Source organism: Acipenser ruthenus, chromosome 7 (assembly GCF_902713425.1).
Source record: "Acipenser ruthenus chromosome 7, fAciRut3.2 maternal haplotype, whole genome shotgun sequence".
Classification (NCBI taxonomy): Eukaryota; Metazoa; Chordata; class Actinopteri; order Acipenseriformes; family Acipenseridae; genus Acipenser; species Acipenser ruthenus.
Window position 1 is genome coordinate 62,304,539 of NC_081195.1, and position 22,765 is coordinate 62,327,303.

General features: G+C 36.3%; 2 protein-coding genes across 6 annotated transcripts in view; one reads left to right on the forward strand and one right to left on the reverse strand.

Annotated features, from left to right (window-relative positions):
• The window catches only part of LOC117415125 (chemokine-like protein TAFA-2), a 50,935-nt gene extending 44,222 nt beyond the window's left edge, over window positions 1-6,713 (reverse strand). Inside the window, exon 1 of one of the 2 annotated variants that reach the window (XM_059027515.1) lies at window positions 6,631-6,713. In XM_059027515.1, the coding sequence (XP_058883498.1) occupies window positions 6,631-6,713 (83 nt within the window). Of the gene's footprint in view, window positions 1-2,402; window positions 3,044-6,630 lie in introns of those variants that run through there. The other variant, XM_034025102.3, reaches the window with a different exon arrangement.
• An 18-nt stretch (window positions 6,714-6,731) lies between these two features.
• The window catches only part of LOC117415918 (ubiquitin carboxyl-terminal hydrolase 15), a 31,143-nt gene continuing 15,109 nt past the window's right edge, over window positions 6,732-22,765 (forward strand). Inside the window, exons 1-7 of one of the 4 annotated variants that reach the window (XM_034026851.3) lie at window positions 6,732-6,854; window positions 8,260-8,387; window positions 13,935-14,065; window positions 18,222-18,348; window positions 19,185-19,330; window positions 19,929-19,990; window positions 22,199-22,285. In XM_034026851.3, coding sequence (XP_033882742.3) covers window positions 6,766-6,854; window positions 8,260-8,387; window positions 13,935-14,065; window positions 18,222-18,348; window positions 19,185-19,330; window positions 19,929-19,990; window positions 22,199-22,285 — 770 coding nt within the window. In that variant the 5' untranslated portion in view covers window positions 6,732-6,765. Of the gene's footprint in view, window positions 6,855-8,259; window positions 8,388-13,934; window positions 14,066-16,780; window positions 16,859-16,896; window positions 17,030-18,221; window positions 18,349-19,184; window positions 19,331-19,928; window positions 19,991-22,198; window positions 22,286-22,765 lie in introns of those variants that run through there. The other 3 variants (XM_034026852.3, XM_034922204.2, XM_034026853.3) reach the window with 3 other exon arrangements.

Sequence of the window (22,765 nt, forward strand, 5' to 3'; positions counted from 1 at the left end):
AAACAATGAAAACAAGCTTCACTTCTCTCTTGTTAAACTTATAATAATATGTTTAGTCTCCAGTATTCCAAGTAAAAAAAGAAAAAAGAAAAACACAAAGGAGGTTTCAATACTGAAGTTGTTTTCATAATAGCCAACAGATCTATAAAATACAAGATTTTTGACCACTAATTAAATAGGCATCACAACTTTCTATCATATCTTTCTAAATCTGTATTTAAAACAGATTATGACTACAAACATATAGATGAAATCATAATCTGTTGAACAACCTTGGTTTATAAATAAGCATGTCGCACATTGTCACATTGACAGCAGTGGGTTCTGACACATATCCCCAGACCATAACTGCAGCTTGTCAAGGTATTGCAATTTGTTCTAGCAAAAACATGCTTTTATATACTTGGTTAAAAAAAAAACCAAAAAAAAACTTGGAAGTATTTTTTTTGTAACACAGTAGGCTTTCAATTGTTATTTATTTTTTTTTTTATCTTTTTAAAATTAAAAGTTTGCAAATTGGGGTTGAAACAACTCCCTTGCACAGCAATTTAAGTAATTCCAGGTTTTAATTAAACAAAATAATTAACCGCATACAAGTCTAATTAGACAAATTATGGAGGATCAAAATAAAAACATATTAGTGTTTAGGTATTGAAAAAATATTTGACAGCTCACTTCTTTTTTTATTGTATAACTGTTTCGGGGTTGTTTGGTTTATTTTTTCATTTGTGGATTTTGTTGCAGGATGCGATCTAATGTAAGTGTTATTTTTGTGTATGTTGAACTCAACTTTGAAGTACTGTATGTGCAAAGAGCTTACAATGTGGAAAACTGTGTCATCCCCCTAATGATTCTGTAAATCCAAGCTGCAAGTAGTCCTGTTCCTGGGCATTAAGGACATGTCAGTTCAGATAGTGCGCCTCTGCGTTTCCACAGCCTGACAGGTGTTTGCCAATATTAATTTAAAATACAAATTGAGATGAAGCACCAAACAACTGAATAACAAAAATACCACCAGCATGTCCCTACTGACTCTGCTTGATGAGGTACTGGTAAACCGATAACAATGATCTTTCAATCGACAGTCATTTAAGCAGCAAATACTGGAAATGGTTACTAAAAAACGAGTTGTCTTTTTATTATTATTATTATTATTATTATTATTATTATTATTAGTAGTAGTAGTAGTAGTAGTAGTAGTAGTAGTAGTAGTAGTAGTAGTCGTAGTAGTAGTATTATTTTTACTATTATTATTATTATTATTATTATTAGTAGTAGTAGTAGTAGTAGTAGTAGTAGTAGTAGTACTAGTCGTAGTAGTCGTAGTAGTAATTGTAACAATAGAAAATAAATGGTGTGAGTATACACTATGCATTGTATCGGTAGTCTGTACAAGTAGTTATTAAGTATAGCCTATTGCGCAGGGAACAGAAACGGGGATTTGGGTGGTGAAAAAAAAAACAGAAATATTTTTTTTCACCAAATAAAGGAAGCGGTTTGCTCTAAAACGCGGATTATTAAAGCACAAATCAACATTGTGTTTCATATATTATAACTTTGGAGTCGGGACATTAGCTACACAGTATTGTATTTTATTGTGCAACCTGTACGTTAGCTGAACAACTTGAAGGAACACAACGACGAATAGTCAATGTAACCGAGACACAAAAGGTGTATTGTTGAAATATAATAATAAATGAAGATAAACATGATGAATATTTTGATATGCACTATCGATTTCGTTATAACTATACTGAACATCACAGAGGTCAGTTACCGTAGCTGTTTTATAAAGTTAGATTTACCTATTTTATGGCGATCCTGTGCTCTGACTGGGCTGTAATTCTCTTACATAAATCAATACTATTTCAAATACCTTGTCAGCACCCACATCTGATGTGGGATTAAATAATACTACTAAAGTAGACAGATTGAGAAGAATTAAAAGAAGCAACTTGACACACAGCATTGATCCGGTGCTGCACTGACACTGTCACCGAGATTCCAATACAGTTACAAACTGAAATTGATTTCAGTGGTGTCTAAAATTAAAGCTCGTCAGGCCTTAATCAGATGTCTCTTTAAAGTATCAGGACAGTCGCACACCACAGCACTAAACTATACGTCTTTGCGTATCAGAACTTTATATAATTTCTTACCGTTGCTTTTTTATTGTTACCGGTAGCCTACAATATTCCACATTCCATAAATTACTGCCAATTTATTAGTTATTTTCACATCTCAGGATATATTTTAATTGCGCAATATTCTTAAACGAATGCTATTTGCATTTAGCCAGGTATAGTCAGAGATAATGTAAAGGCATAGATAGATTAAATAAATAAAATGCCGCATGACAAATAAACTGTAAATCCCAGGAATCAATCACTTTTACTACCTACCTGCTGCTCCGCTTCCTTAATACACCTATCAACCTCCTTCAGGTTACAAAAAGACCATTCTTAATCCCTTTGCATTCTTAAAGCCAAGTCTTCACAATCTTCCCAGCCAGATGTAAAATCTGCAGATACAGCTGTTTCACAGCCCAAATCTAACGAGGTCTCAGTTCAATCCACAACGCTTTATCCAGGTTTGGAACCAATTACAGTTTGCAGTGGAATAGGAAGTCCCGCAGCAGCACTGTGCAACAACCCTTCCAGATTATTGGAATCAAGTCTTCTTCTGTAGCGCTGGAACTGATTACAAGAGGTTCCTGCATCAATCACCTAGCTCATTTTATCCCTGATTTGTTTGGTTTTCACATTTCAGGCTTTCCTTTTCCCACCTTCTTCCCCAGAGAAATATAATTGGACGAGTAGATTTACCTCCAGGCTGTCAGCATATACGCACTGCTAAAAACTTAGCGACAAATGTGGACCATCGCAGTATGTCAGGTGACTATTGAAAGTAACATGTGTTTTAACTAAATTCGACTGTAGACTGTGGCTGGTGGAGACAGTCCTTTCTCCTCTGTGTTTCACAGGAGACTAAGCCGTCCAGTCCTCGTGCACTTCATTGCAGCTTCCAGCCTCTGGCAGCACACTGTTTGTGATGTGCGCTACAGTCCAATTAATAGATAATATTGTACCACTGTACTGCTGCTAGACCTTCCACTGTTTCCTCTGTCAACAGTATCATAAAGATTAACCACCAGGCTCATACAGATCGTGGTTTGAATCGTAACTCTATTAAACACCAATGTGCAGAAAACAGCTACAGTACTTGGATAAACAAAAACAGAAAGCGCATTGCTAAATAGTAACAAATAATTCATTGTATTTCTATGCGATGTTGATATAACAATCACTCAAGGTAAATACAAAATACTTTTATGTTAAAATAACCTATAAATATTCATTATGGAAACAGTGTAAATACTTTTCTTTCCCGTAGCCCACATTGCTTTTTATTTGATTTATTCCACATATGGACAACATACTGTAGCCGGTATTGTTGGAAATAGTATTATTAAACATTTTCATTTCGTTGTAACTTTACGAATACTCAGTGGACAACTAAACTCATTCAGCACAGTGCCAAGCTTTACTGTAATCACATTTTAAATACAGGATTATCAACTGGTGCTGCTTTCTTATCCTCCCACGGAACATTATACCAGTGTCAACATTACAAAGAGTGTGAAATAGATCCTAAGGGAATCTGCGATTTAATAGCAACTAAAGAAGTCAAATGCTGTACAATGTCGCCCCCAAGAGCCAAACTAAGGCGCTGCACGTCTTCACACTGAAGATGTCTGTGTTCTGGTGAGGACATAACTATAGTGATTTTTATTTTTATATTTTAAAATAAAACACTTTAAATCTCAAAATGCACGGCATACAGTAGTGATTGGTGTTCCAGTTGCGGTTACTGTTGATCACTCTGATCATTGACTACAGAAAAACACAGCAGTGGCCCTGTGTTATACAGCCCGTACAGTAGATGGCCCTTCATTATGTTTTGTCAACAAGTTCCATATACTGTGTATACAAAATATTGAAAAACTGTCAGTAAGCCGACAGTATCTATAAACTGTCTGACTTTTGGGCATTTCAAAACTACAGTTATGCCAATTTACTCAGGTTTGATCACAGACTGCCCCAAATGTAAAATATGTTCTTGACTTTATTAAACATGCCAATATCCATGAGAGCAGAAACAGTAATCAATAACGGATACGAATATTTATCATGGCATATTATAAACGGATACAAAATACAAAAAAATGTTATATGATGCACATTTGGAGGGTATTCCTTTAAATATTACGAGTGGCTGTGGTGAATGTCATTGGCTTCAGCAGTATAAAGGGGGGTAACATGGGGGAATATGACCCCCTTAAGGGAAATCTCATTTTATGCACCAAAAATGATGGAAATTTTAAATGAAAGACGTATACAAGTAAAGTTCATAAATCAATGTACAAAGGCTATGAACATTTTTCAAAGAAAATAAATTGCTATTCTTGTAATTTAACAAAATATGTTTTGTTTTCAAGGGGCGTTTTGCCTGTGTCCTCGGGGTAAGATGTGCCTCATAAATACCAATCAAATGTTTGGGCCTACTAAAAATCCCCTGTTATCACCCTGTGCTTTCTCTTGGATGTATACTCATAAGGCTTTACTATCACCATAGCACACTTTCCAGAATAATCTGAAACTATGCATGTACACCTACAACTGATTTTCAAAGCCGAAAAGTTACACAAACTTACCCAAAAACGGTTTTGATGCCCAAGCTTCCACATGCGCGTTGCTTCCGGTCTAGATATACATTGAAAAATAACAGTAGAATGCAAGGATTGTGTTTACAAGAGATTTGGCGCCATTAAGTGTTAAAAACACGAATTAATAAGAGTAAGCATCTTACCCCATGGCGGCATCTTCCCCATTTTACCTACCTACCTGTGTTATGAACGATGTTATTTTGGTGACAAGCCCCCTATAGATTTTTAATAAAAGTGCACTTACTATATAGATTTTTAAATATGGTCAAGTGGTGACCACTGGCTGACTTGACAAGGAATGATTCAACAACTTTTCAGTCAGATTTGATCTTGTTTTGTTCTATTTAATAATAAGGACTAATAATATACAGTATTATAGATCCTGAATCCGTAGGCTTCAGAAGATAGTTGCACAGTAAGGAAACACGGTAGCTATTATAAATAACCCTGGCACCCGCAGTCAAAGCCTTGTAATAATAAAGCTTGTGTATCAATACATAAAGCAGATAAAGAACATGAACACATTTTATGACCATGCAGCAGAGTGTGAGTCCAAAGATACAGAGACATAATGTGCTGGTTATTATGGGTGACATGAAAACAAATGTTGAAATGTTGGAGCAGACAACAGTGGTAGATAGAATAAGGATGCAGGATGGGACAGATCAGTGATAATGCTGAGATGTGCAGAATTGTGCTCTAATGACCCGAGCATTGAGTTATGCTCTTCTTCCACAAATTAAAAAAAAAACAAAAAAAAAAAAAACAGAGCAGATAGATAATACAGGCCTTGTTATTACAAGAGCATTCAAAGAGGTTGCAATCATATTTGTGATGCTCATCTCCTTGTGCAATGGTCCAAGTTTTCTGTATCAACCAGACCTCTTTTTTTACTTAAACTGTAGAAAAAGATGCTGCACTGTAAAGACCATTCTCCCTAGGAATACATTTTTATTATGATGCCTGATAGCAGCTTTTAAATAGACCCAAATAACAAAAACTATAACAACTGTGTTCAATTATTTAATCCTAAAACTATAAAATGCCAAAAAAGCAATCTTTCACAGATGTTTTATTTATTTATTTATGTATGTATGTATGTATGTATTTTCACATATTTCTTTTTTTTAAATTTTATTTATAAATGTATGTATTTATTTATTTATTATTTTTGTAACCTACTCTTTGTCTATATACATCTAGAGTAAGTGGGTCTGGCAGAGTTCAATGGTCACATTCTCACATGATTACAACTGAAGAAATACCAGAGAAAACAGTTATGAATGTTAGGAGCATGACGTGCAATAACAGAGGGAAACCTCGTTTCTAATCCATGGCCTGGGAACTGTAAACAGTAAGTAAAAAATATATATCTGAAAAAAGTATGAGTTACTCTTATTCATAACAGGACACACCTATAAGTATGGCATTCATTTATAGACACAAAGTTGCCTGACAGATTATGTAATAGTTTTTCTTCTTAGTTTTTCTTCTTAAAGAGCATATAGCTTCAGATTGAATTTCCTTTTCTTTTCTTTTTTTCAGTACCTTGCAATCATTCTAGGTGTCTCTAATGCAATGACTTGCACTGTTTTTTCCTTTTTTTTCCCTTTTGATAAGTCCGTTTAAGGCGCTTTAACTATGGGTTCAGCATCTGCTCCTGGTTCTAATTACATACATGGCGGGCAAGTGGAATTGAATAGAAATTCCAGACCTTGAGTGTAATTCAGATTTGAACATGCAACAATGTGTCTGTTAATGGATCTATAGGGTTGCACTTTTATAACGCCAACGATGACTCACACTATAAGCAAACTTAAACTCGCTTGACAGTACATGATGCAATAATAATACTGTTAGTGCTGTACCAATACTAATACAACCAGTAGTTTGTTTTTCCTTACACTAGGTGTCGTGAGTTTCCCTCTTGCATGTCTCCTGAGTCCCAGCGCTTCTCTTGCCTCCTCAGCAGCTTTCCGGAATCCATACAGTTAGTTGACGCTCCGTTCCCACAATGCTGTGGGCGATGATTGGGGAAGATGGCGGAGGGAGGAGCGGCTGATCTGGAAACTCAACGAGCGGAGATCGCGGCGCTGTTAAAAACACAGCTACGGAAGGGAGAGACGTGGTAAGTTTGTGACGGATAACTTGAGATTAGTGCGGGTTGAAATCAAGATGTCTTGGGGTATGTCACGAATGGATACCGGGGGAAACAGGTATAGCCGGACCGCGGTGTTCCAGTGTTGAGTGAGACAAGCTAGCTCAGAAGGGGCTGGTTTCAGTGGAACACTTGAGGCTGAAAAAGATTTGTCATTTACTATTTTAAGAATTATAATGTATTTCATTTTTTTACGAGCTATAAATGTATTTACTTGTTTCGGGTTGTATTATGGACGGAAGTTTTAAAATAAGCGAGGTCTTAAATTATAGCTGCTAGTTAGTGGTTAGGATAGGAATGCCGATGAAACACCTGTCAAATACTTAAGTTCAATATCAGATCTAGTAGTACACTTGTCGCTCGCTGGTGATGATAAACACAGTAGGGCAATAAAGCAAACCATGGCTACTGTAAAAGCACTGAAATTATACTTCCTCTTTCCAAGTTAATGTGTTTGTGGTCAAAGAACGAGATGTCATGTGCAACAGTACAGTCATTGCTACTGTAATGTTGTATTTTTCCATCAAACACAGGACACCACCAGCAGTATACAAAGTGAAATCATTTCTGTGCGGTTTTATTTTCTTATTTGCACGCATTCAAGGTTATAAGTCTGCCAACTTAAAGGTTTTGATTAAGGAATGGGAAGTACTGTTTAGGTAGGTAACACAAAATTCAGTATATTCAGTTTTAAATATATTTTTTCTGCCATTAAACCGTTTTTTATATATACCCTTTCGTTTTTCTTTCAAATGACCATTTCAAATACGTTTACTAAATGTCAGAACTGAAAAACTCTGAAGGTACTGTACTGTAGGCTAAAGTCAGTCCTTACCCCTCGGTTGGTTCCCGTAATTGACGTGGTAATGTTGAACTTTGTGTTATTGACCTACTCACAGTTTTTGTAAAGCTGTTGAATTTCAACTGGAAAGGGTCTCTGTGCCCGATAAAAACGGGGTGCTAGTTTGTAACTGGGTGGACAAGGCATTGGACAGTTTCGGTTTCTTCTTTTGAAAAACTTAAATGTCTATTACAATAAACTACAGCCCTGCAATGCTGAAAAAAATAATTTCTGCAGTGTTGATTTCTGAATCAGCTGGTCAGTATGAGGCAAGCTTTAATCAGGGTTACTGTTAGTCATCATGGTGGCAGTTAGGCCTAACTGTTGAATAAGGGTATTCAGCCATGTTCTTTGTAAAGATTAAATACCAGATATACTGTATAGACTTAATTCCTTCTGACTTGGCAAAATTTTATTTTAAAGTTTGCCTTAAAGACATCCCTCTCCTACAGTAAAATGCATAATCTAAGTAAGTCTCTTAATATAAATATGTTTCCTGTTTTAATTATGTATTTATTTATTTGTGTATTACAGGTATTTGGCTGATAGCCGCTGGTTCAAACAGTGGAAAAAATATGTTGGTTTTGACAGCTGGGACAAATACCAGATGGGAGACCAGAATGTGTATCCAGGTCCCATTGACAATTCTGGACTCCTCAAAGGTACATTTTTATCATTCTTTTATTAGTTTATTATTGAAACAACACATTCTGATTAGAAAAATGTGTCCATGTTCTAGACTCTTCTGTTTGGTAAAAGTATGTTCTCTTAGTTCAGTATGGGCAACACTATTTATTTGAATGAACTAGACATTATAGTCTTATCAAATTAACTTTACATTACAAATCAAAATTCAACACTGCTACACAAAGAAGGGGCATCATTTTAACAGGGCTTGACCAGATCTAAATGAATGATCAGTTTGAAGCAGTGATTGAAACTAATAGAACTTTGAAGTAGGTTATATGCAGAGTTTTGTATTTGTTGTTAGTTTTTTTGCTTTGTATTACTAAGAGCATCCTTGTTCTTTGGAAGCCTCTATATCCATAGTTGAACAGAGTAGCCATTGAAGGTGTAACTTTTGGTATTTTGTAATACTCCTAGAAGTCATGACACAGCTATATTCATGTGTTGACTTGGCAAAGACTTTCAAATGAATGTAACAACATCACAGGTCACATGCTAATATTTGCTGACTTCGTGAACCAGCAGTCTGTGGATGTCAAAAGCTCAGGTTCTCAATAGCAGGAAGTAATAATTTTAAAAAGACACAAAAAAACAATTTACACTTAAGCGAAAACCTCTTAAGCCACTTTCACACACAAATGCCGCTACTGAGCTGTTTCTGAGATGTTAAAAAAATTCTTTAAAATACCCATTCTCACAGCACGAAATTGCGCAATCTATGCCGGTATAATACCATTATAACCCTTTCACACAGCCAAAGGAATCATGTGAGTACAAATTTTAAACCTGTCAGCCAACAGATTGTTTTCCTGGCAACAGCGATTCACCCATAAATTACAGCATCACGCACCGTCCCTTCTATTTATAAGTTCACCTCCTCGTCAGCCTGTAAAGTTAACAATTCCTTAACTTATTCCTTAACTTATTTCCAACACGTCCGATATACAGTCACGTAGGATGTTGACGCCCACTATAGTGCTTCAGTGCAGGCATAGCCTTTCACACAGGAGTTAAGATGGTTCAGTGCCGTCTCTAAACCAACTCGCGAGGTGGTCAGAGACCGCATAAAATATGACACTCTGCAACGGTATAGGTAATTCACACAATACACCAGTATGTTTTGTATTTGGTGAATAGCAGTAGGAATGAGATTTCTGATTAAATATTTAGGCTAGTTGATTCAATTAACCAGTGATTCTGATATAAGTATTTGATTATAATTCAAAATATATTTAAGTTTCTGTGGTAAAATTTAAATTACAAGAGCCTAGCTATAACTGAAAAAAATATATATATAATGCTTAATTCAAAAAAAGTATTAGGCGCTATAATAACACTTTGAATTGTAGCATTGCTGTGGCATTTTACGTGCTTCTAATCTACAGTTCCTTGTTACAGTCCAAAAGACAGTATGAAATAGTGCTGGGACAAACACAGGATTTTCATGTTCGGATATTGGCTCATAATTTAAATATCCGTTCGGATATTCGTTAGTTTTTCAAAAAGTAATAAAAACCATTATATTGCTCTGAACGTAGGCAGAAACAGCATAGCATTAGGGGCAGGAGGCGTGGCGGTGGCCCCTGTGTGTGCGCCTTTATTTTACAGCAAGACCTTACAATATGTAACACGTTATAGTAGAAAAATATCCCAGGAGTAAAGAATAAGCTGTGTAGGACTTGCTTTACCCCAGTGAATTAACTACAAAACAAAGGATGCCAAATAGCAGTTCAAGTTAAACATTATTTTGTTTATTCCCGAAATATATAGTACATAAAGCTGACAACGCATTTTATTTATTTATTTATTTATTTATTTATTTATTCATTCATTCATTCATTCATTCCTTACCATTGCCGTTTCTTCACATTAAACAGTGTCCATGGATATGTTTTCATAAACTAATAACACAAGGTTTACTTGCGCCTTTTTGTAGTTGAACAAGCAAAATAAAACTGATATTTAAACACTTCAAATAAAACAAACATGGAAATGGCGTTGTAAAATGAAGGTAAAAAAAACTCACTGTTTTGCTTCTCTTTTATTAGATTCCACATAACAGAAAGTCGCAACAAAAACATATAGAATATCAGGACTAGAAGTTAACTATAAGGTAGTAGTGAGGCTTTGCTACCTGTCTGGAAAGTAGGTAGCAAAGGTTCTTATTCGGTAACTGTTTATTCGACTAATAATTATATATAAAAAAATAAACACCTACCTACTGTTTTAAATAGACTGAATAACCCAAACTGTCACATAGTAGGCCTTTAATCAGAAATTATTTATTGAAACCACCTTGTGCTCAACTAAGTAATGGAACTAATGCAATTCCTTGTCAATGTATTTTGTTTTATCCTTAAATTTTACAGGAATGCAACAATATCTGCCATCTAAGCATTTGGTATGCCATCTGTACAGTTAATCAGGTTATGTTTCTGTACAGTTAATCAGGTTATATATGCTGGGTTTGTTTTATTAAACAGTGACATTAGTTAGCCATATGTATATATGTATGTACAGACGTGCTCAAATTTGTTGGTACCCTTACAGCTCATTGAAATAATGCTTTATTCCTCCTGAAAAGTGATGAAAGTAAAAGCTATTTTATCATGTATACTTGCATGCCTTTGGTATGTCATAGAATAAAGCAAAGAAGCTGTGAAAAGAGATGAATTATTGCTTATTCAACAAAGATATTCTAAAATGGCCTGGACACATTTGTTGGTACCCCTTAGAAAAGATAATAAATAATTGGATTATAGTGATATTTCAAACTAATTAGTTTCTTTAATTAGTATCACACATGTCTCCAATCTTGTAATCAGTCATTCAGCCTATTTAAATGGATAAAAGTAGTCACTGTGCTGTTTGGTATCATTGTGTGCACCACACTGAACATGGACCAGAGAAAGCAAAGGAGAGAGTTGTCTGAGGAGATCAGAAAGAAAATAATAGACAAGCATGGTAAAGGTAAAGGCTACAAGACCATCTCCAAGCAGCTTGATGTTCCTGTGACAACAGTTGCAAATATTATTAAGAAGTTTAAGGTCCATGGAACTGTAGCCAACCTCCCTGGGCGCGGCCGCAAGAGGAAAATCGACCCCAGATTGAACAGAAGGATAGTGCGAATGGTAGAAAAAGAACCAAGGATAATTGCCAAAGAGATACAAGCTAAACTCTGAGGTGAAGGTACGTCAGTTTCTGATCGCACCATCTGTCGCTTTTTGAGCAAAAGTGGGCTCCATGGAAGAAGACCCAGGAGGACTCCACTTTTGAAAGAAAAACATAATAAAGCCAGACTGGAATTTGCTAAAATGCATATTGACAAGCCTCAATCCTTCTGGGAGAATGTCCTTTGGACAGATGAGTCAAAACTGGAGCTTTTTGGCAAGTCACATCAGCTCTATGTTCACAGACGAAAAAATGAAGCTTTCAAAGAAAAGAACACCATACCTACAGTGAAACATGGAGGAGGCTCGGTTATGTTTTGGGGCTGCTTTGCTGCGCCTGGCACAGGGTGCCTTGAATCTGTGCAGGGCACAATGAAATCTCAAGACTATCAAGGCATTCTGGAGCGAAACGTACTGCCCAGTGTCAGAAAGCTCTGTCTCAGTCGCAGGTCATGGGTCCTCCAACAGGATAATGACCCAAAACACAGCTAAAGGCACCCAAGAATGGATAAGAACAAAACATTGGACTATTCTGAAGTGGCCTTCTATGAGTCCTGATCTGAATCCTATCGAACATCTATGGAAAGAGCTGAAACTTGCAGTCTGGAGAAGGCACCCATCAAACCTGAGACAGCTGGAGCAGTTTGCTCAGTAAGAGTGGGTCAAACTACCTGTTAACAGGTGCAGAAGTCTCATTGAGAGCTACAGAAAATGTTTGATTGCAGTGATTGCCTCTAAAGGTTGTGCAACAAAATATTAGGTTAAGGGTCCCATCATTTTTGTCCATGCCATTTTCATTTGTTTTATTATTTACAATATTATGTTGAATAAAAAATCAAAAGCAAAGTCTGATTTCTATTAATTATGGAATAAACAATGGTGGATGCCAATTACTTTTGTCAGTTTCAAGTTATTTCAGAGAAAATTGTGCATTCTTCGTTTCTTGTGGAGGGGTACCAACAAATTTGAGCACGTCTGTATGTATGTATGTATGTGTGTGTGTGTGTGTGTGTGTGTGTGTATGTATGTGTGTGTGTATATATATATATATATATATATATATATATATATATATATATATATATATATCTCATTAAAGCACATGTTTCACTAGTTAAACAGGAAATATACACAAGGTAGTGATAATCTATTATAAAGAGAAAACAGATAGATAAATTAATGCAGCTCAAGATTGTGTTTCGTCTATTATTTGTACTGCTAAAACAAGGAAGACGTTACCTGGATCATGGTAACGTCATAGCTAGCTATTTGCTCCTGTTTTTTTCATAGTCAGAATTTTAATAAAGTAGTGAACACATAATAAATTACTTTATTATGTGTTCATTTTTAGAGAGTGTGAAACCAGGGTTAACATTATAACAAAATAAATGAGCATTTTATAGACACTGAATAAACTTAAGATTCTGTTAGGTCATTGCCTGTTATCTTATAAAATCATAATGTTTTTAACAGTTATTTAATTTTACTTTTGGTCTATAAAATAAACTTCCACGTTGCTCTGTGCTGTAGGTATTTGTACTCCACTGTCCAATACGATTTGCATTGTATGCCTCGTGAGTATCTACATGGGGCGGTACAAACCTCAGTCATCTATCGGGAAGCTCTGTTAGCAATGGTTTCCTGCTTTATGAAAGATACTACCATAATAATGTACGTGTTAAAAAAAAAAAAAAAAAAAAAAACGAAAACTAATTATGTACGTGTTCACTCAGGGTCAGTCATATAGCGCAGCGTAAGGCATCAGAAAAATGCTACTGCATAAAAAAAACTAGTCGCAAATTAAGAGTTTTGGGCAGCAACATGCTATCAAATAAACGTTAACTTTGAGCCTTGATAATATATATCGTGTTTGCCTTTCTTCTGTCCCATGAGATTCTGGCTCACTCTAAAGCAGCACAATGCGTTTTTGTCCCAAGTGTCATTCCATAGAGATCACTATGAGTGCATGTGCATAATCTAGTTTGTTTATTTTTTTGCTGTCTAAAACTTTAACAGAGGCTCAAGAGCTGCTGTGCTGGTCCTGTGTTTTTCTTTTATACGATATATACGATATATATATCTTCTGTGTGAGATTATATACGATATATATAATCTCACACAGAAGCTGTTTTTCATTTGCTATTTGTTTAAACTGTCGTGCAAATTCTGGTGAGGCGGTAATTAAGTGCAAGGTATTTTTGTCATTTGTAGTGAATACGAACATCTGATTTTTGTATCCGAATACATGTCAAAAAATATTTGTTTGGATGTTTGTCTCAGCACTAGTGTGAATTGTATATCATATTAACCTGTCTCCTGCGATTAAATGACCTTTCCTGTTGTTCTATACAGATGGCGACTCCCAGTCTCTCAAGGAACACCTCATTGATGAGTTGGACTATATCCTGGTACCTACTGAGGGTTGGAATAAGCTGGTCAGTTGGTATGGGCTGACAGAGAACCAAGAGCCAGTAGCACGAAAGGTATTGTATCTTCCATAATCAAGCTGTTTAATTAAACCAGTTGCCAAGTTGTGGACATCTGTTCCTGAATTAAATTATCAGTTTAGGAGCAAACTGGTGATGGTGTCTGTCTTATTCATATCAGTTGCTTAGAAAGTACAGTATTTAAATGATGTTCTCAACATGTGTTCTTTAGAACACTAGTGGCCTGGGAACAAATCCCAAGAGGTCCCGGAAATAGCCCTAAAATAATGCAACTGCATGTTCCACACTTGGGTGCTGATGTAAGGATAGGCGTAGTGTGAACAATTGCAGCTGCAAAATCCAAATTGCCTAGCGGTCAGGTAATTATTTTTCACTGCAACCTATGTAAGCTTAAGAGCAATGCAAATTACTCAACACGCACAAATAATGAGGGTCGTAATGAGCGCCGCCTGTGCATCTGGCTATTTAGCGGCTGCACTTACAGCCCAGAGGTGAGGGGAGCTAGGAGTGCAGAGAGCAGTAGGCGCTGTATTAGATTTGTGGAGCATGAAAATCAAAACAAACAAATATGTTGAAGCAAAGTCCTCTTGGCACCCGGAAAAGAAAAGTTTTCTGAGGAGGAGCTGAGAGTCCTTATGGCTGAGGACACTCAGCATGAAATTTAGTTATTTGGAAAAGCCTCAGCCAACATCAGTTATGCTACCAAAGAGGCCATATGGTCCCCTTTAGTGGAGAAAGTCAATGCTATCGGTGTTACCAGGAGGACAGTCATACAGCTATTGTTTTGAAGGTAGCAAAATGAAGAAAAGAATAGTTTATATTTATCAATTAACAAAATGCAAAGTGAGTGAACAGAAGAAAAGTCTACATCAAATCAATATTTGGTGTGACCACCCTTTGCCTTCAAAACAACATCAATTCTTCTAGGTACACTTGCACACAGTTCTTGAAGGAACTCGGCAGGTAGGTTGGCCCAAACATCTTGGAGAACTAACCACAGTTCTTCTGTGGATTTAGGCAGCCTCAGTTGCTTCTCTCTCTTCATGTAATCCCAGACAGACTCGATGATGTTGAGATCAGGGCTCTGTGGGGGCCATACCATCACTTCCAGGACTCCTTGTTCTTCTTTACGCTGAAGATAGTTCTTAATGACTTTCGCTGTATGTTTGGGGTCGTTGTCATGCTGCAGAATAAATTTGGGGCCAATCAGATGCCTCCCTGATGGTACTGCATGATGGATAAGTATCTGCCTGTACTTCTCAGCATTGAGGAGACCATTAATTCTGACCAAATCCCCAACTCCATTTGCAGAAATGCAGCCCCAAACTTGCAAGGAACCTCCACCATGCTTCACTGTTGCCTGCAGACACTCATTCATGTACCGCTCTCCAGCCCTTCAGCGAACAAACTTCCTTCTGCTACAGCCAAATATTTCAAATTGACTCATCAGTCCAGAGCACCTGCTGCCATTTTTCTGCACCCCAGTTCCTGTGTTTTCGTGCATAGTTGAGTCGCTTGGCCTTGTTTCCACGTCGGAGGTATGGCTTTTTGGCCGCAAGTCTTCCATGAAGGCCACTTTTGACCAGACTTCTCTGGACAGTAGATGGGTGTACCAGGGTCCCACTGTTTTCTGCCAATTCTGAGCTGATGGCACTGCTGGACATCTTCCGATTGCGAAGGGAAGTAAGCATGATGTGTCTTTCATCTGCTGCAGTAAGTTTCCTTGGCCGACCACTGCGTCTACGGTCCTCAACGTTGCCCGTTTCTTTGTGCTTCTTCAAAAGAGCTTGGACAGCACATCTGGAAACCCCTGTCTGCCTTGAAATTTCTGCCTGGGAGAGACCTTGCTGATGCAGTATAACTACCTTGTGTCTTGTTGCTGTGCTCAGTCTTGCCATGGTGTATGACTTTTGACAGTAAACTGTCTTCAGCAACCTCACCTTGTTAGCTGAGTTTGGCTGTTCCTCACCCAGTTGTATTCCTCCTACACAGCTGTTTCTGTTTCAGTTAATGATTGTGTTTCAACCTACATATTGAATTGATGATCATTAGCACCTGTTTGGTATAATTGTTTAATCATACACCTGACTATATGCCTACAAAATCCCTGACTTTCTGCAAGTGTACCTAGAAGAATTGATGCTGTTTTGAAGGCAAAGGATGGTCACACCAAATATGGATTTGATTTAGATTTTTCTTCTGTTCACTCACTTTTCATTTAGTTAATTGATAAATATAATCTATTAACATGTCTATTTTTGAAAGCATTCTTACTTTACAGCATTTTTTCACACCTGCCTAAAACTTTTGCACAGTACTGTATGTACACAAACATATCTTCCCAATTTCAAATCAGTCATTTATTGTACTGTTTTCTTGCCCCTATTGTGAGTTTAAAAAAAAAAAAAAAAAAAGTTGGGTCTTACCAGATAATAGCTTTCCATTACCACTTAGTTTCTTTGCTTATGAAAACTAATATTTGAAAGCAATGAAAAATGTCAAGGAGTATTTTTATGTGAGAGTGAGTTTATAATGGAGTTTAAGTTTAAAACAAATCATAAGTTTTGCTATATAACAGTTAAATAAACTGACTTTTAACCTTATTGTAACAAAACTGAGTCAATTGAAGTGTGTGGTTAATTTATAGTGGCTCTAGAGTTTCTGAGTGTTATGCTGTACGGTGGACTTCATTACCTATTTGATCCTCCCCTTTTACCATGCATGTCAGTGGTATCAAATAGCAAGCATGTTGCTATTTTCAGAGTAATCTAAATGACAGAAAGGCTGCAGGAATAATCTACGAGATATAATGCAGGTTTATTTTCAATGGTTTGTTTTTTTTGTTATACTTTTTGATATTTGAAACAAGAGTGACCCTCACTACAGTTTGTTTTACTTCTCTTTTATTGGTGCTGATTTGATTTCTCCAACGGTCGTTTTTCATGACCTTGTTTTGTGGGAGGTACAGGAGCTGAGGTCAAACTAGAATGAGGGACAGTGGTAGGTAATGTAGAAAATAGTACAAAGTGTTTTCATTTAACAAAAGTTTGCTTTCTGTACATAGGTTATACCATCTAAGCATAGTGGGGTGGACATTAAAGCTGTTTAATAATAAAGTCTGTTTGGACTGTGTTGTAGTAAAAAGTAGAGGCCTCTAATACAGGCAAGGGTTGAGCAGCAACGCAACCCACAGCTGTTAATAGAGCTGCTAAAATAAGAATCCCTTGCTTTACATTTCAAGGGAATACTATCAGGCCCAAAGTGTAACAAAAACAAATGATTAATCTTGTATTTCTGGAAAGAAGATTTTTAAAACCAGCCTAGTCTGCCTTATTTACAAGCAGGTTCCTTATCTGATTTGGTATCTTTACACTGTATAAAATTAAATGATTGTATTAAGTTATTTTATTGTTTTGGTTTGCTCTGTGTGCACTTTTTTAATGATACCTTTATAGTGCATTTAAAATGCAGCAGTCAATCCTATTCACAAAGCTTAAACTTGTGTGTTTAAATAGTGTTTGCTTTTAAGTCTTTTTAACACTTCCCTCAACAAGTGTATTGAATTCTTAATATCAGACTTTGAAGAAACATTCTTCAAATCACTCTCGAGTTAAATCTTAGTTAATAGGGTCCAGTGTTTTTTCAAAGTATTTCTTTTGTAAGTTTCTGTTTTATGTTATTAGCAAGGTGTTGTTTTTTTTTTTTTTTTTTTAATTATTATTATTATTTTTTGGTTGTTTGTGTGTTGTGAGATAATCCTTAGTTTTGGCACAAGCTGTCATGTTTCATAAAACAGGTTTGTTTTTCCTCTGGAAAATCCAGTGACAAGACTTCAAATTCCCTAACAACAGGTGAATGATACTGTAATGACAAAACTAGTGCGCCGAGTTGTTTTGTAAAATGATGGTAGGAAAGGGAATTGGATACCTTGTTATAAGTTTACTCATTCCAGCTAGAAGCCAACATGATAGTACTCATCCACATCACACTTATAAAGCGTAATGTTTTTGTATCAAAGGAGCGTTGCATGTGTGTTTTCTGTAAGCTTGTATCGCTATGCAGTAACTACACTTTGTTTTTCACGGTATTATGGGAAGAAAAAACAACAACTATTGATCATTTGTCTGTTTTTTGTTTTGTCCTTTTTAAAATGCATTATTGTTAAATTTGTCTTTCATTCTATTGTTTTCAGGTGGTTGAACAGGGTATGTTTGTGAAGCACTGCAAAGTAGAGGTGTATCTCACAGAACTGAAGTTGTGTGAGGATGGAAACATGGACAATCTTGTAACTAGACGATTTAGCAAAGCAGACACAATAGGTAAGGAGTAAAAGCGGCGTTCTCCATCGTTGTCTTGTTAGTTTGCAGTACTTCACTGGAACCTTTTCCTAGGTCTGCGATCACATCTCAGTCCGGACCTGAACGTTCCCAGCCAGTCTTTGGTCTCTCTCATCTAGCTCCTAGGTTAAATTTAAGAAACAGGAGGCCCTTGTTTAAAGAGCACTTCAATCATTGATTTTCTTTGCCGTATCCACTTTTTATAGCTTATATTTTTAACACGGTATTTGTTATGCTTAACTGAATTCAATATGCTGTACATGGACTTCTTTAGAAAATAAAAAATCAGGTTGAGCCAACAAAGTTGGAAGGTATTGCATCTCTTGTTCAGCAACATAACTTAACCATTCAGAAAGATGCAGCCATACTTTCCCTTTTCTGTACTGTGGTAAGTAGCTTCAAATATATATACAGTATATATTTTTAGGATATTAAATCACATTTACAGAAATAATGATATTAGAAAAGGATAATGTCCCAACTGAAGAGGTGAGGAAGTGAGAACCTTTGTTGGTTAAATTAGCCATGGGAGGGAAAATGTGTTTTCACCTGTACTGGAATTTTGGCAGGGGAAAAGATTTAACACTATTGTCTTCATGTTCAAAGATTGTGCCTAAGCCCAAAGGTAATGAATACAGAAGGACCCCATTTACACTTGTAATTACAGAGGCATTGGTTGATGCCTGGCACAAAAGGGAGAGTAATCTTACCAAAGTACCAACAACACCACTTCCTATAACACCTGCTTTTTCCTTGACAGTCTCCCATCCAATTTACTAGGTGCAGCCTATCTTACCTCCTTTTTTTATTTGTTTTAGACACCATTGAAAAGGAGATGAGAAAATGTTTTACTATTCCTGATGAAAAGGAGACTAGATTGTGGAACAAGTACATGAGCAACACATTTGAACCTTTGAACAAACCTGACAGCACCGTGCAGGATGCTGGTCTTTATCAAGGACAGGTATGGTACAACGCAGTGTCTGCAGAAAAGGTTTTGTATGGCTACTTGCTTTATTATTATTATTATTATTATTATTATTATTATTATTATTATTATTATTATTATTATTATTATTATTTGTAGTAGTAGTATACAATCATACTGGCGATAATAAACTGTAAAACAAATGCTTCAAGTCTAGTTTCTTTTTTCACACTTATGATGGAACAGCCATCATTTGGGAATTGGTTAGTTTCTATATACTATGATTTTACTTTGTTGTAGAAAACCATTGGCAGTATAAACACAAAAAAAAGTTGTATGAAGTGGAGAAAAGGCGATTCATTACTCCCAAAGTGTCATCAGCACCCTTTTTAAAAAGAAAAATACAAACAGCAATATATAAACAACTTAAGAATACCCAAGGGCCTTTGAATTAAATCCTTGCATTTTTTTTTTATTTCAAGCTCTGTAAACTTTAATGAGAAAATGGTGCTTGTGATACTTTGGAGTAAGTAGATTTGTGATTTGTGTGTGTGTGTGTGTATATTCTGATCTAGTACGATGTTATTTGGGGGGAAAAAAATAAATATTTATGAAACGATGATTTGTCTTGCAGGTTCTTGTAATAGAGCAAAAAAATGACGATGGAACGTGGCCAAGAGGCTCTTCTACACCCAAGTGAGTGTGATTGTGGCTTTACTGAACTGCAGTGTTATAACAATGAGGAAGCAGTTGTACATAGCTTGTCTTACAGTGTGCAGTTAAACATGCAGTACCTGCCAGTAAACTGTGTAACTAATAAAGAACAGGGAAGTTCAATGAAGAGCTGTTGAGACTTACCCCAGGATTACATTTTAGTCGTGATGCCGAATCTCTTATGGCAAATTACAAAAACTGTGATAACTGAGCAATTAAATAATGCTAACACTGCACAAAACATCTGTAATCTTTATCACATTCTTTGCTTGTTTTCTTTATATAAAGTTTCTTTAAGGCAGTGCTGCCCAAACATGGTCCTGGAGAGCCCCTATCCAGTAAGTTTGTAGGTCACCCTAAATTGCTAATTTCCAAAGACTGGGAAGACATTGAAGTTATTGATCAATTAAGCAAATAACTTGTTCAATTAAGGTCATTGGGCCAGTTTACATGCTGGGAAAATGTCATGACTTGTTTACTGTTATGACTTATTTAAGGTGGTACGGTCTGGATTACAATTTTAGTTAGTTTTTTAATACAAATGTAATACATTATACAAAAATCAAATACAACATTTCAGAGCAGGAATTGTTAAATTAAACAAACCAAAATTATCTAAAATTATAATTCAGCCGTACCACTTTAACCCTTTGCAGTCCTATGTCGGACCTGGTCCGACATTGCAATTATTCCTATCCGGTCCAATGTTGGACCCTGTCCGACATCATCAAAAAAACGCAAAAAACGGGGTTCTAGTCGTTTTTTCTCCGGAAAAAGCCGAGAAAACCATTCAATGGCCGAGTGGGAGCGACAGGAGCCGAGACAAGCCGAAAAAAAATAAAAAATAAAAGGGCATATCTCATGAATATGACAGCGGCCATAAGGAAACAAGCTGGCTGTTACTGAATCAGCGCACAGAGAATATCACGGACATTTGCAGAGCTTTTTTGAGATGTTATAGTAATAAAATAATGACTTGGATCCCATTATTGAGGAGTTTGGTGATAAAACGAATGATCAGGAGATGATTGATCGGTATTATTATTATTTTTATTATTATTATTATTTATTTCTTAGCATATGTGAAAGCTATAGCGAACGAAAGGGTGGGGCGGGGCTGGAGATGCCTAGTGAGTGCTTTGTTGATATGCAGGGCCTTTTAAACCCGTTTGACTGTGGAAAAAAAATACTTTTAAACAGTGCGTCTAAAATTAACTGCGCGTGTGAAAATAAATTGGACCTGGCGCGCCTGACATGCACTTAATAAATGGACTGCAAAGGGTTAAATAAGTCACGACAGTAGACAGATAAGTCATGACATTTTCCCAGCATGTAATCCAGGCCATTGAGGGCTGAAAAGGGTAGTTCATTTTTTGTACCAAATGATCTTTAAATGACTTCATTTAATAAATCACCTGCTTAATTGATCACAATGAAATTGTTCCAGGTGTTAAGAAATTGATGATTAAAGGTTACCTATAAAACCTGCTGGATATGGGCTCTCCAGGACCGTGTTTGGGCAGCACTGCTCTAAGGAAAGAGGCAATACAATTCAAAACAAATCCTAGGGTTAATATTTGTCTGGGTGAATTTGTTTGTTTGGTTGGTTTGTTTATTTTGGCGCTTTTTTCCCCTTCATTTTCATTGCTTCCCTAGCAAAGTCTTTTTATAGACTTTATTGAGTATTTGTGTTAAAAGTTGCAAACAGTTAAAATTCTACTAACTTGTATAAATATTAGCAGTTTTAAAGACTGAATCATTTTCATTGTATAGTAATTTTAGTTTTTTGTTTATACTGATAATTTTACCTTGCTTTTCACATACAACATTCAGTTATAATGGTTTACAATGTATCAAGATCCTGTAACGTGTTAAAGAAAGTGAAAATCATTGCAATTCTTATTCAACAGTACTTTCTTGGTTAAATGTTTATTCAGATACTTTGCCCGTTTAAACTTTTGCAGCCGTAAAAATACACACATTTGTAAATACACACATACATACAACATAATTGTAATAAATAAGTGTCAGTCAAGAAATTATTGGAAAGCACCACCCCCAGAAATGTGTATCTATGTACAGTATGTGTGCAATAGTATTCAAAATAATTAACTTCTCGTCACAATTTTGACAGTGCTAATACTATATGTATTTTTTTTGTTACAATTTAATGATCTCATTATTTTCAAGGTCACCAGGTGCTTCACATTTTTCTACTTTACCAAAGATCTCGCCTTCATCTCTATCAAACAATTATAACAGCTTCAACAACAGAAAGTAAGCATCTGCCTGTATGTTTCAGTATGAAAACTCTATGCATTAGCATTGTTGGTGTGCTAGTCCCAAGCTTCTTATTATTGCATGATTTCCATTTTTTTAGTCTGGGGGTGAGCGTTGTAACTGAAGAGCATTATAAACGGGGGGAGGGGGTGGGGGGCGCCGCGGGACACATAACAACTGACTAAAATACAAAATTAAATAACTCCCTCTCTGTAATGCACATATATTGAAGCAGAAATGTGACTTTCCGTGAATTAACCATGCATAAACCAACATGTAATCAAAAAAGGTAACATTTCCACTCATGGATCATTTTAATTAAAAGTTTTTAAACTATAAATAGCCTGGCTAAATGGCGGTCGGGAGTTCAGTTTGAAGCGACAGACAAGCAAACCGAGTGCAAGAAGGAGAGGGGAAGAGGGAATGGGGTAGCCCCAGGTTCGGCTGCCGGAGCCATGCTGAAGCATCTCGTCTCCC